A 14,171-nucleotide genomic window follows, 5' to 3' on the forward strand; every position below is an offset into this window, starting at 1 on the left:
CACACTGGAGTCCAGAGAGCAGGAAGATGATGGAGTCTCTGGGAAAACTGGCTTTTGATCAGCTGCAGAAAGGAAACCTGATCTTCTATGAATCAGACCTGACAGAGTGTGGCATCGATATCAGAGCAGCCTCAGTGTACTCAGGAGTGTTCACACAGATCTTTAAAGAGGAGAGCGGACTGTACCAGAACAAGGTGTTCTGCTTCATCCATCTGAGTGTTCAGGAGTTTCTGGCTGCTCTTCATGTCCATCTGACCTTCATCAACTCTGGACTCAATCTGATGGAACAACAACAAACAACCTCCCAGAAGTCTGAAACAGGAAAATCTGCAGAGACAGACTTCTACCGGAGTGCTGTGAACAAGGCCTTACAGAGTCCAAATGGCCACCTGGACTTGTTCCTCCGCTTCCTCCTGGGTCTTTCACTGCAGACCAATCAGACTCTCCTACGAGGCCTACTGACACAGACAGGAAGTAGCTCACAGACCAATCAGGAAACAGTCCAGTACATCAAGGAGAAGCTCAGTGAGAATCTGTCTGCAGAGAAAAGCATCAATCTGATCCACTGTCTGAATGAACTGAATGATCGTTCTCTAGTGGAGGAGATCCAACAGTCCCTGAGATCAGGAAGTCTCTCCACAGATGATCTGTCTCCTGCTCAGTGGTCAGCTCTGGTCTTCATCTTACTGTCCTCAGAAGATCTGGATGTGTTTGACCTGAAGAAATACTCTGCTTCAGAGGAGGCTCTTCTGAGGCTGCTGCCAGTGGTCAAAGCCTCCAACAAAGCTCTGTGAGTACATTTTTACTCATGTCTTTACTTTTAACATAAACAGTGTAATGTGTGATGGACCCTTAAAAACTTAAACATATTTATTTACATGATCATCAGCACTAAATACAGTATATTATAGTTAATGTTTGATAGCAGCAGTAAATGTCAGTGTCTTAAACATATCTGGGTGTCAGCTTTAATCAAAGTCATATCCAGAATCATCCTGTAAGTAAACTTTATTCATACAGCAGCTTTCACAGGTCAAAAACCACAAAGTGCTTTACAATAGAAACAGGCAATAAAAACACAGAAGATAAAAACATTAAACAGCAAACACTGAACATCATACAGCCTAAAACTAGTTAAAGGCCACTCTGAATACTAGAGTCTGAATAAATGAGTTAGTGGGACCAGTAACAGCCTTTAACTGGAAGATCTCAGATGTGAGAAGAGCTGTAGGATTGTAGAAAGTCAGAAATATAGACTGGGACTAAAAGTAAGGACTAAAACTTTAAATAAAGCCTAAAATGAACTGGTTACCAGTGTGAAGAGATTAAACTGGAGTAATGTCCAGTCTGTTTCATGTGCTGGTTAAAAGCCTCGCAGCATCATTCTGTACTGACTGAAGATGTTCAAAGACTGTGATGGAGCCATAGGTGATCAACTCCCTCATTCCTCCTCTGGTCTTATTGCTCAGCTGAAGAGGAGTTCACTTCTATATGTTACAATCAGCATCACCAGTACAGCTCCAAGGATCTGCAGCTGCTGGCAGATTCAGTCATGCATGCTTGATTGTTTTTCAGTCTCTCAGGTCAGATGAAGTCATATTCTTTATGAATCAGCATAAGTCAATAAAAATTCAAAGCAAATCAAGATAAGCATTTATTCTTGTTTTAACAAATATATAAGCGAGAGGCACCTTTTTAGTCTAAAGTTATAATCATCTGCCACATTTCTAATCTCTTTACTACGTGGACTTTTAAAATATTTTCTGTTCCCCCAGACTGAGTCTCTGTAACTGGTCAGAGAGTTCATTTAACTTGTCATTTGATAACAGTTTGTTATTAAATTACAGTTTTTCAAATTGTGTTTTTATTTTGTTTTTTAGCCTGAGTGTCCCTGACCTCTCAGACAGAGGCTGTGAAGCTCTGTCCTCAGTTCTCAGCTCTCAGTCTTCTACACTGAGAGAGCTGGCCCTAAGTAACAACAACCTGCAGGATCCAGCAGTGAAGTTTCTTTCTGCAGGACTGAGAAGTCCACACTGCAAACTGAATACTCTGAGGTGAGATCAAGTTATGTTGTGCTTTTCATCAATTGACAGAATTAACCAATAAGAATCCACTAAATGGGAAAAAAGTCAGTTAAACTTCTGTAATAGTTTTATGATAATTTAATGAGCAGAGAGTTATTGATCAATATGTCAGCTACTTTGGTGCTAAAGCACAGCCCGGCACATGGAGCCCAATTGGCATTTGCAATAGAATACCAGAATTGATTGACCATTGTCAGTTAACAAATGTCAGCGTCATCCATTTGTTGACTCTCAGTAAAAAAACCGGATTAATTGCTAAATCTAATAACTCTTTAGTGCACCCTCATTGCAACTTAACAACAGTGTTTGTTTAATGTTTATCTGTCATTTTTCAGACTGAGTCACTGTAAGCTCTCAGAGAGAGGCTGTGAAGCTCTGTCCTCAGCTCTCAGCTCCCAGTCCTCTAGTCTGAGACAGCTGGACCTGAGTAACTCTGACCTGCAGGATTCAGGAGTGAAGCTTCTTTCTGCTGGAGTGAAGAGTCCACACTGTAAAATGGAAACTCTCAGGTCAGAATTAAAAATTTTCCAATGATGATCACGTTAAACCTGATTTCTATTACTGCATAAACAGGAAATTGATTTTTAAAAAAGTCTTAATGTAGAAATTAGTGTCTGGGGTTTTTAGTGATATTTGTTTACTTTCTGTCTTTCATTTGCAATGAAATGTCCCATCTGCTCCTCTGAGTCCAAAATCTTTATTTTAGCAGTGCTTCATCCACCAAACCTTCTAGTTCGATTCCTGTATGCTGAAGTTTTTACAGAGCTGTTTGTTCAGATATCAGAATTTGATTTTCAGAAACATTTAGTAATAAAAATATGATCAATTGATTATTTCTGACTGAAAAGATGAAATATACAGGGAGTGCAGAATTATTAGGCAAATGAGTATTTTGTCCACATCATCCTCTTCATGCATGTTGTCTTACTCCAAGCTGTATAGGCTCGAAAGCCTACTACCAATTAAGCATATTAGGTGATGTGCATCTCTGTAATGAGAAGGGGTGTGGTCTAATGACATCAACACCCTATATCAGGTGTGCATAATTATTAGGCAACGTCCTTTCCTTTGGCAAAACGGGTCAAAAGAAGGACTTGACAGGCTCAGAAAAGTCAAAAATAGTGAGATATCTTGCAGAGGGATGCAGCAGTCTCAAAATTGCAGAGCTTCTGAAGCGTGATCATCGAACAATCAAGCCTTTCATTCAAAATAGTCAACAGGGTCACAAGAAGCGTGTGGAAAAACCAAGGCGCAAAATAACTGCCCATGAACTGAGAAAAGTCAAGCGTGCAGCTGCCAAGATGCCACTTGCCACCAGTTTGGCCATATTTCAGAGCTGCAACATCACTGGAGTGCCCAAAAGCACAAGGTGTGCAATACTCAGAGACATGGCCAAGGTAAGAAAGGCTGAAAGACGACCACCACTGAATAAGACACACAAGCTGAAACGTCAAGACTGGGCCAAGAAATATCTCAAGACTGGTTTTTCTAAGGTTTTATGGACTGATGACATGAGAGTGAGTCTTGATGGGCCAGATGGATGGGCCCGTGGCTGGATTGGTAAAGGGCAGAGAGCTCCAGTCCTACTCAGACACCAGCAAGGTGGAGGTGGAGTACTGGTTTGGGCTGGTATCATCAAAGATGAGCTTGTGGGGCCTTTTCGGGTTGAGGATGGAGTCAAGCTCAACTCCCAGTCCTACTGCCAGTTTCTGGGAGACACCTTCTTCAAGCAGTGGTACAGGAAGAAGTCTGCATCCTTCAAGAAAAACATGATTTTCATGCAGGACAATGCTCCATCACACGCGTCCAAGTACTCCACAGCGTGGCTGGCAAGAAAGGGTATAAAAGAAGAAAAACTAATGACATGGCCTCCTTGTTCACCTGATCTGAACCCCATTGAGAACCTGTGGTCCATCATCAAATGTGAGATTTACAAGGAGGGAAAACAGTACACCTCTCTGAACAGTGTCTGGGAGGCTGTGGTTGCTGCTGCACGCAATGTTGATGGTGAACAGATCAAAACACTGACAGAATCCATGGATGGCAGGCTTTTGAGTGTCCTTGCAAAGAAAGGTGGCTATATTGGTCGCTGATTTGTTTTTGTTTTGTTTTTGAATGTCAGAAATGTATATTTGTGAATGTGGAGATGTTATATTGGTGTCACTGGTAAAAATAAATAATTGAAATGGGTATATATTTGTTTTTTGTTAAGTTGCCTAATAATTCTGCACAGTAATAGTCACCTGCGCACACAGATATCCCCCTAAAATAGCTAAAACTAAAAACAAACTAAAAACTACTTCCAAAAACATTCAGCTTTGATATTAATGAGTTTTTTGGGTTCATTGAGAACATGGTTGTTGTTCAATAATAACATTATTCCTCAAAAATACAACTTGCCTAATAATTCTGCACTCCCTGTATATTTGGTCAGTGATATGACTCATTGCCTCACTTAAATATAAAATGTAAACAAAAATTCAAAACAATAGATTAATACAAAACAGAGTTTGACTGTTGAGCTTAAAGTGAGCTTGAATGTTATTCACTTCCTGTTTTATTTTGGTAGTTATCGTCTCTGATTTTTACCCCAACATTGTCTACATTAATTTCAGCTGTAGAAGGTTTTATTGACTGTTTGATTTGTCACTTTATTTAACTATAATTGTTGACTTATAAACTATTGCTTAAAATGTATTTTCATTAAAATACCAAATAATTTATTACTTTATCATCTAATTAGATTATAATTCTGTAAATAAGAGTGATAGTGTGGCCTGTGTGGGTTGTCTTCAGGTTCTCTGCTTCCTCCCACAGTCCAAGAACATGCATGCTGGGTTAACTGGAGATGTGTGATTGTGAGCATAAATGTTTGTCTGTCTAGCTCTGTTTCTACTTGGCTACATCACCGTTACTGATGCTGAACCAATAACCTGGTCTGGACCAGGTTATGTTCAGAGTTTTTGTTTAAAATCAGCTGAAGTGCCTCATTTTCACTGATTCTTTCATTTACAGAAAGCTTTAAGTGAGATATAGATTCAGTCATATGTTACTAATATTACTTTTAACCTGAGTAGCGAAAGTCCGCAGTGATCTGAAAATGATGTGCCGGGAGTTGTGCCGTTCTCTGCGGCTTCAGTGACCCTCGAGCTCTCGACTAGCTGGGTAACAGACGTCGCCGAAAACGTCGAAGCACTTTTGCAAATATGCGATATCTTGATAAACCGAGCAGATATTTGAAGTTTACACACCCACATTCTCCCCTGAAAATATGTTAAAAGTTTATTTTGTGACCCAGGAAGATTAATAAGAGTAATTTTAAAACTTAGTAGCGGTCACCATTACCGGAAACTGGAGTTTGGCTGGGCCGCACAATGAATTCTGGGATATGGTGGGCCACGAAGGACACACCCGACCCATCTTTCAAATTCGGGGAAAAGGAGAACGCATTTGTCGGCTGCATTCGGAGGAATTTGGACAGCCTTCGGTGCGTCGCTGTGACGTAATCGGTCTACAAATGTGTCCTAAGGAGGACGCAGCCCATGAATTTATACAAACCGAGCCTGCGTGCTGGTAGCACCTTAGCCACAGCTCGGGTGTGGAGGAGAAGCTGAAAAAGAAGGTTTTCTAGTTTGTAAGGAGGAAAAAACTGAGAGGACTAAGTGAAAGAGAGGCTGGAGAGTAACACAGAGCAGCAATGAATGCTGCTCACACAGTTTAGACAGTTTAGCATCAAATGTTCGAGTGAGTTAGCTCCCAGCTAACTAGCAGAGCAGCTAACTAGCAAACCAGCTAACTGCACCCACAAGCTGCGACTGCGTCTTTCTAACAAGAGCATCAGACACTCAGACTGGTTTTCTTTGTGGATGATGATGTATTCTCACACTGATCCTTCATGATGATGCTGCCATCCACCCACTGCTCCTAGTGTTGCCAATTCCTCAGTAAGGAAAATCGCTATTGGCTGTCCTAAAAGTCGCTGGAAGTCGCTAAATGATGTCATCGCCTAATTTGGATAAATGGTCATGCTAATGTAATTGTAACGTACGTTGTAGGAAAGAAAAATAACATCGTGGAAGAGACATAGCGTGATTAAAAAATGTCCTGGAATGCATTTAAATAAATAAATCATAGTTCTGTCTGAGGAGCTTGCAAAGAAAAGCGTCTGGACTTCTTTAAGTTGCTTGAAGATGTTTCACCTCTCATCCGAGAAGCTTCTTCAGTTCTAAGGTCAAATGGTGGAGAGTCCCAGATATAAACCTAGTGGGAGTGACCCCCGGGGGCGGGGGTTTACGACACCAACTCTCTGCCATCTATAATCCAGTTTTGAGATCCCTTCCCAGACGCCTTAACGCCCACTCACATCCTGGGCCATCTGACCTCAGGAATTCGCATGACAAGGTGGGGCCAGGTTTCACAATGAACACACCCGAAACTCTGGCTGATTGGGTCCCACACCCAATTTCACACCTTGGCTCAGGTGATTAGAGGATCATCAGGGGGTCCTTTTGTCCCTCTGTGGGGGTCACTCCCACTAGGTTTATATCTGGGACTCTCCACCATTTGACCTTAGAACTGAAGAAGCTTCTCGGATGAGAGGTGAAACGTCTTCAAGCAACTTAAAGAAGTCCAGACGCTTTTCTTTGCAAGCTCCTTTGACTACGATGACCTGGATGACTGAGAACCTTCACAGACATAGTTCTGTCTGTAACTATTACAACACTCTCACCACATTTGTTAACAATTCTCTCAACAAATGTGTTTTTCCTCGTTCTTTGTTATCCAGCTGCGACTTTGGGTATAAATGTGTCATAAACAGGAGAAAGCAGTGCAGGTTCAATGTAATCAAACCTCAGACTGAGTTAAAAATCATCACCTGTCCCTGATACCACATCAGCACCAGAACCATGATGTGTTTACTCACATTTAAAAAGGTGGAGGGCAGTGTGAATGGACTGTTGTCATTGGTCTGAATGTGCCTCTATAAACATGTGCTCTTCATTATTGATGTTTTCCTAATGAAGAGAAAATGAGACTTAACAAAATCCTTCTGACTGTTGTTGGAGCAGGTTGGGTCCTGGGTTTGAGTCCCCCGCTGAACCACAGGGGCTTCTAGCTTTGTTTCACAGTGTATAGAACAACAAATAAAACCAAATCACAAAAAAACACATCAGACTTTGAGGGTTGAACCAAGGATGAGGAAGCAGACTCGGCCCCAAACATCTGGATATATGGATGGTTACCACAGCAACCACAGCAGTGCACTCTCAGTATATTTAGTTGTATAAAGGTGTTTGTGGTGTGTTGCAGCTGAAGCAGCCTCATGTATGTTGACACAGGGAGAAAATAGTGTGAGGACACTGTTCACAGCAGTCACAGCTCGCTGCCTTCAACAGTCTCTTCCTTCCTTGTTTGGATGTCACTGATATCATCTTCTGCTCTCACACTGACCACCTGTTGGAGCTAACATGCTAACATGGAAGCAGCAGGTATGCCACCTGTGGCAGCTGAGGTCACGTGATCTGAGTGTTTGAACCACACGTTGGAGCAGCGTTTCCAAACATCTGCACTTCAGAAGCTCCAAAGTGTGGAAATGTCACTGTGGAGCGTCTCATCACTATCTAAGAGATTTTCTTGCCTCTGCAAAGCGAAGCTTGCAAACAGCACCATAGTTTGTCAATCCCAACCAATCAGAGCGCTCCTTATGTCACGTCACATGACTCGTGTGTTTTCCTCTTTGATTAGCACCCAAAGAACTAAAGAAAGGCTAAAAGGACGTTCAGCCAATCAAATCCCTCCTAGCAACAGGAAGTCTAGAGAGGAAATGGAGCAGAGAAGGAGAATCACCAGTTTAAATGTCTGAGTTTTAAACTGGTGACCCTCTAAAGAGGCTTTTATTCACTCTTTCTGTTTTCTTTACAGCTTTTTTCACCATTTAAACTGTTTAATATCAGATTTAGAAATAACTTTTGGACAGTTTTTCTACATTTGCACTAAAATATGACATAAGTAATGACTTTCTGACTTTACGTTGGACTAATCTAACGACTCAGCCTGGCTATGTTGGACTTGGTGTGGCAGCAGCTCCCAGTTTGAGTTCAGGAGACAGACACTCTCTCTACTTTGAAGATCAGCTTCAAACTTTCCTTTTTGATAAAGCTTATAGTTCGAGCTGGATCAGATGACCCATCCCTTAGTTATGCTGCTATAGGCTCAGGCTGTTGGTGGACTTCCCATGATGCTCTGCTTTCTTCTCCCCTCTTTTCACTCCTGATGCTTTTATATGTCACTACTACGTGTCCTTAACTTTTGTCTCTCTGTTTTGTTCTTGTCTCTCTGAGCTCATCTCTTCTCTTTCCCCTCACCCTGCAACCAGTCATGGTAGATGCTCCTCCTGGAGCCTGTTTTCACTGGGAGGATCTTTGTGTCAAAGGGAGTTCTTCTTCCCACCATCACCAAGTGCTGCTCACAGTGGATTGTGTCGCGAAATCTATCAATGTAGAGCAGTGAGACAAACCACGGAGGCCCCACAGAAGTGCAATCAAACGATGAGTTTACTAACACACAGGAGAAAACATCAGCCTATGTCTTCTGACAAAAATACATGTTGTGGACACTTACAAAGCAGTGGGGTACACGCCCCCCCATGGCGTCAATAAAAATAGTCAGAGTAAAATAGGTTCCAGACATTAGTCACAGTTAATGGTACATCTTGTACATGTTTAATGGCTATAAACAGACACAGAACTTCTCTTTTCTGTAACACCTTCCATACAAGGTAATAAACTTCAAGCCCTCAGGGTCTCTGGGGCTAATTATTGACTCTGGTCATCTGTTGCCAAGTAGAGTAAAATATAGTGAGACACCAAATGAGTTAAGGCCTCAGGCCTGACACATTCCTAGATTATATGTGTTGTAAGCATGCATGCAATCATCCTGTTCTAGTTTCCCTCAGCATGGATCACCTGGACAGTCACGCCAGTGAAGCTTAAGACCCTTAATGAACCGAACATCAACTCAAAATAAGCACAAATATGCAATGTGTATGAAATACTTCTGACCGTACTTGTAATAAAAGTTAACATAATGGAAGGATCCTCAAATGAACATCTTCAATAGACAACTTTAATGCAATATCAATAGTGTGAGAAATATTATTAGATGGAATAATGCTGTAAAGAACATTATTAATGCAGTTATAATGATGCAGATTATATGGCAGCAATAAAAGAATTTCTGTATCTCCACAATTGTCTGATGTTTGGGGCTTTCTCTCTAATATTGGAGGCTGTTACCTTACACTGTTAAACAGCTTCAGATGACTGTTGTTGTCCATTGGGTATTGTCACTTATAAATAAAGTTACATTGAATGGATGTAAATGGATAGATGTTATTGTGACAAAGAGAAAACAACTGTTGACAGATAGATTGTTGTTTTGTATGTCTGCAGTCTGTCAGGCTGTCTGATCACAGAGGAAGGCTGTACTTCTCTGGCCTCAGCTCTGAGCTCCAACCCCTCCCATCTGAGAGAGCTGGACCTGAGCTACAATCATCCAGGTCCCTCAGGAATGAAGCTGCTGTCGGCTGGACTGAAGGATCCAGGCTGGAGACTGGACACTCTCAGGTATGGAGAGAAAATCTGATAGAGGAGGAAGAGCTGGAAACATTTCCTGTGTCCTTCACTCACTTCCTGTTTGTTTCCTGCAGATGAGACATGAACAATCACACATGCAGGAATATTTTCAGGGACAGACACACTAGTCTAGCTGGATAGTTCATGGATATTTATGTAGGGGTCTCCAAGGAGTCTGTTTGCAGGAACATTTAGGTCACAGGTGTACCTGATATAGATACCAGTGTACCTAATAAAGTGTCAGCTAACATTTGGAAATGGAAGCTTAAATAATGACAAGCTCTACATTCACAGCTGAATTCACAATAAATTTGTTCTCAAGTGCACATTTTTCTGTTATTGTTGTCAAACAACAGAATGAGAATGAAATATTGATTCTAACAGGGCCCATAAACTTTACTAACTAAACATTACTGTGAGCAGCTCCTCCATCACTTCAAAACTGTCATCAACACCACGGACATACATTGGGAGCTGGGCAGTGTCGGTGATGTCTGTGGTCTCATCAAGAGCGACTGAGTATACACTGAAACATTTGGCTTTCTCACACAGTTGGTCATAAATGTCACTTGACAGGTCAGAAATGCGATCTGCTGCGGTGTTGGCAGAAAGGCTGATGTTGCTAAACTGACCTTTCTTTCCCGGACAGACTATATTTGCAGCCTGCAATATGCACTTTTAGACAAATGCACCTTCTGTGAATGGCTTCCCTGCTTTAGCAATCATCTCACTAACCACGTGGCTCCGACTGCTGCATTATTCTCTTTGGTTGCTTTCTTGGAGAAATCTTGCTGCCTCAGTAGATCTGTTTTAAGACTGGCAACCCGGTTCGCTCTCTCGTCTCCCTGGTATTTTGCATCCAGCTCAGCATGTCTAGTTGTGTAATGACGTTTCAAATTGTATTCCTTGTGCAGCGCAACTTTCTCTGTGCAAATAAGACAGGTCGGGGTGCCCCTGTGCTCATCAAAGAAATATTGCATTTCCCACTTTTCCTGAAATTGTCGGTGCTCATCACCAACCTTTCTCTTCACCGCAGGCTTTGAAAAAGACATGTTTGGGGCTATGTGACATTTATAATTCTACTTGGTGTCACTGTCGCATTGAAGTTTCAATCAAGCGTTTAGCCGACGGACGGGGAACGTCTCAACGCGTAGAGAACGTCATTTCTGCTTCTTTTTCTTGCAACCGTAGCACGGCGATCGGCAGATAAAAAGCCGGTAGCAGTCTCCTTTGTTTTTACGCTCGATGTTCATGTCTTTCATGATGACACGAACACCGTGGCGTTTGCAGATGGTAGAAAGTGCAGGGATAGCGAGCGCAAAAAAGGCGACTGCTCACGGCGCTGGGCTGTTGTTACAGGAGAAAGAAGCGGAAATGACACCGTGACATATAACAAATAACATCAGCTGTTTCTGATGTTAGTTGTTTTGACTGCTTTTACATTATATTGAAATATATGTAATGTTCATGTTTGCTGCAATGCAAACGCAGTGATGCAAATAAAAACATCGAGCCACAAATTACGGTGCGACCCTATAATTAGTCCGGGTTACCGGGGACTGTTGTTGCCGATGAACAGGTGTCGCTATGTGACTGCAGACTAAATTGGGCTGCATTGAGTTCATGACTTTTCTTTTATCCCGCCGCCTACGCATCACTGTGAGAGTTAATATGAGATCTCTCTCTGTGGAAAAATAACTTTAAATCCCACTGACGTGTGTATAAATCTATATACGTATAATGTCCCGCTGGGCAGCAACTTAAAAAAACAACTTTTTTTGAAGTGTTGTGAACGCAGCGCGCTGGGGCGAATGTCGGCGTTTGCCCAATAGAAAGGAGGAAGCCAGCCAGGCACAGGAAAGAAAGAAACACTCCAGGGCAACGCTGCTGGAACTTTGACTCATTGAGAAATGTTTCCCTGCTTGCATCAAGCCCGGCTGGTGTCCCCTGAGATCCATATCCCACCCTGATTGGTGGGTTAATTCAGCTCCGCCCACAACACTGTAAAGTGTCATACATTATCAAACTAACATTACATTTTCATATTAAGGTGGGGCCAAAAACTATCGTCCTGCGGGCCGCAATTGGCCCGCGGGCCGCGAGTTTGAGACCCCTGGTGTAGGAGGACACCTACTCTGTGTCTGGTTAAGTATAAGATCCCTTTGTTAGGGGGACCACTGGACTCTTAGCACCAGCTTTGGGGTCACAGGGTCACATCTGGAACACACACACACACACACACACACACACACACACACACACACACACACACACACTATGCACAGACTGGTACTCTTTGTTCATACCTGTGTAAGACGTCATAATGAACTTGTGCATATTCATGTAAGCTCAATAAAGAGCAGTGTTACGAGGGAGCAGACGAGAGCGACTGAGGTCAAGTGAAGGAACGGCGCTGTCACAGTTCTCTCCCTCATCAATTGTCTGGTTCCAGCGGTGGGTCTGTGCTAGACGACCCATCACCAGCTTTTTCCACTGGTTACCAGTACGTGGTAGAATCCACTTCCAGATCTGGTTGTCTTTAAATCTGTGAATGGATTGGCTCCATCTTATCTCTCTTTAACAAAAGAATCCAAGTGGAGCCCTCAGGTCTGCAGATAAGCAGCTTCTGACCAGAACTAGACGTAAAAACAGAGGTGAGCTTTATCGATGGCTGCAGCCAAACTCTGGAACAGTCGCCCTTCACATCAGGTCGTCACCAACACTGGACATTTTTAAAAGCCGGTTGGAAACACATTTGTACTCTGTAGCTTTCAATCCTGACCAGTCTTTATAGTCATTACTGTGTATGTTTCCTATTTTCTCTCTACTCTGTGCAGCACTTTGGCTCAAGCTGTTTTTAAATGTGCTGATAAATAAATGTAGATTTCTTTGAATAAAACAGTGGAGCCGAGCTTTGAGCTCAGTGTGTAACAGTGTGTGTGTGAGAGCCATGTAATGTCCATGTGTGCATGCTGACTGTGCTGCTCTGACCCCCCTCCTCCTTTCAGGGTGGAGCCTGCTGGAGTCCGATGGTTGAGACCAGGTCTGAGGAAGTGTAAGTGTGTTTTTAATGGGATTCATGAAAACAAAGCAGCACACATTCAACCATCTTCATCATGTCAGGAGTCATCATCAAAGTGTCAATCAATGAACAGATGATGGATCAATAACTGCAGCTGGATTGTGTTTGTTCTCTCTATCAGATTCCTGTCAACTCACAATCGACACAAACACAGTGAACACAAAGCTCCAACTGTCTGACAACAACAGGAAGGTGACACGTGTGGAGGAGGTTCAGTCATATCCTGATCATCCAGACAGATTTGATGTTTTTAATTATCAGCTGCTGTGTAGAAATGGTCTGACTGGTCGCTGTTACTGGGAGGTCGAGTGGAGAGGAGACGTTTGTATATCAGTGAGTTACAGAAGCATCAGAAGGAAAGGAGGCAGTAATGACTGTTTGTTTGGATACAATGATCAGTCCTGGAGTCTGATCTGCACTGATGATGGTCCTCATTCTGTCAGGCACAATAACAGCTACACACCCATCTCCTCCTCCTCCTCCTCCTCCTCTGTCTCTAACAGAGCAGCAGTGTATGTGGACTGTCCTGCTGGCACTCTGTCCTTCTACAGAGTCTCCTCTGACACTCTGATCCACCTCCACACCTTCAACACCACATTCACTCAAACTCTTTATCCTGGGTTTAGGTTTCTCTGGTCTCGTGGTTCCTCAGTGTCCCTGTGCTGAGTGGAGTGTAAAGAGTGTCTCCTGTTACAGAAACACTCTGACTGTTGAACAGATAGTTCAGTCTGTACATGTCTGTCTCTTTCACTCACAAACACGTTTTCAGATTCATGGATTCAATCAGTTGATGTTTGAAACTCTTCTAAATGATTCCTTGTAAACTTCTTCAGTCACAAACAAACAGGAAGTGATGTCACATGTGTTCCTGTCCACACAGCAGAATGAGTCTATTGCTGACAGTGATGTACAAACAGAGTGAGCATTTCTGAGGCCCAAAATAAACTGAGTAGTTCACTGAATGAACAATGGACTGTGAGCTCAGTTCCTTCATCATTAGTATGGATTATATATGTATATGTATTATATTAGTATCATATATATCAGGTGCTGCTGCTTTCAGTCATTGTGCAAATGTGCTGTTTGTAAGCTTGTAAAGCTGCAGTCAGCTGAGACTGAAGAAGTCACCTGATCAGTGAGCAAACGTTTCTGAAAACGTCCAGATGAACAGAATCAACCTTTTGGGATCAGCCAGCAATGCAGCATCATTGTTGTTCAGCTTCAGAGGTTTGCAGGAATGAACTGATGACCAGAAACAGCTGCAAAGTCCAAGAAAATACCAGCTGGAGTTCAGCTGCATTTGAAGAAGTCAAAGAAAAGTAAGGATGGCAAAGGGCGACGTTTTCTTCCAAAGAGCTGCAAACATGGTCG

At 42.5% G+C, this 14,171-nt stretch overlaps 1 protein-coding gene across 1 annotated transcript in view; it reads left to right on the plus strand.

Annotated features, from left to right (window-relative positions):
- The window catches only part of LOC146577133 (uncharacterized), a 126,438-nt gene extending 112,606 nt beyond the window's left edge, over nt 1-13,832 (plus strand). Inside the window, exons 13-17 of the mRNA XM_085268097.1 lie at nt 1,881-2,054; nt 2,420-2,593; nt 9,536-9,709; nt 12,727-12,773; nt 12,922-13,832. Of these exons, the coding sequence (XP_085124223.1) occupies nt 1,881-2,054; nt 2,420-2,593; nt 9,536-9,709; nt 12,727-12,773; nt 12,922-13,466 (1,114 nt within the window). The 3' untranslated portion in view covers nt 13,467-13,832. The remainder of the gene's footprint in view (nt 1-1,880; nt 2,055-2,419; nt 2,594-9,535; nt 9,710-12,726; nt 12,774-12,921) is intronic.
- The last annotated feature ends 339 nt before the right edge of the window (nt 13,833-14,171 follow it).

Source organism: Mchenga conophoros, linkage group LG3 (assembly GCF_057382185.1).
Source record: "Mchenga conophoros isolate Kocher_MC1m ecotype Shallow Benthic linkage group LG3, M_conophoros_male_GT1.1, whole genome shotgun sequence".
In the NCBI taxonomy this organism is placed as follows: domain Eukaryota; kingdom Metazoa; phylum Chordata; class Actinopteri; order Cichliformes; family Cichlidae; genus Mchenga; species Mchenga conophoros.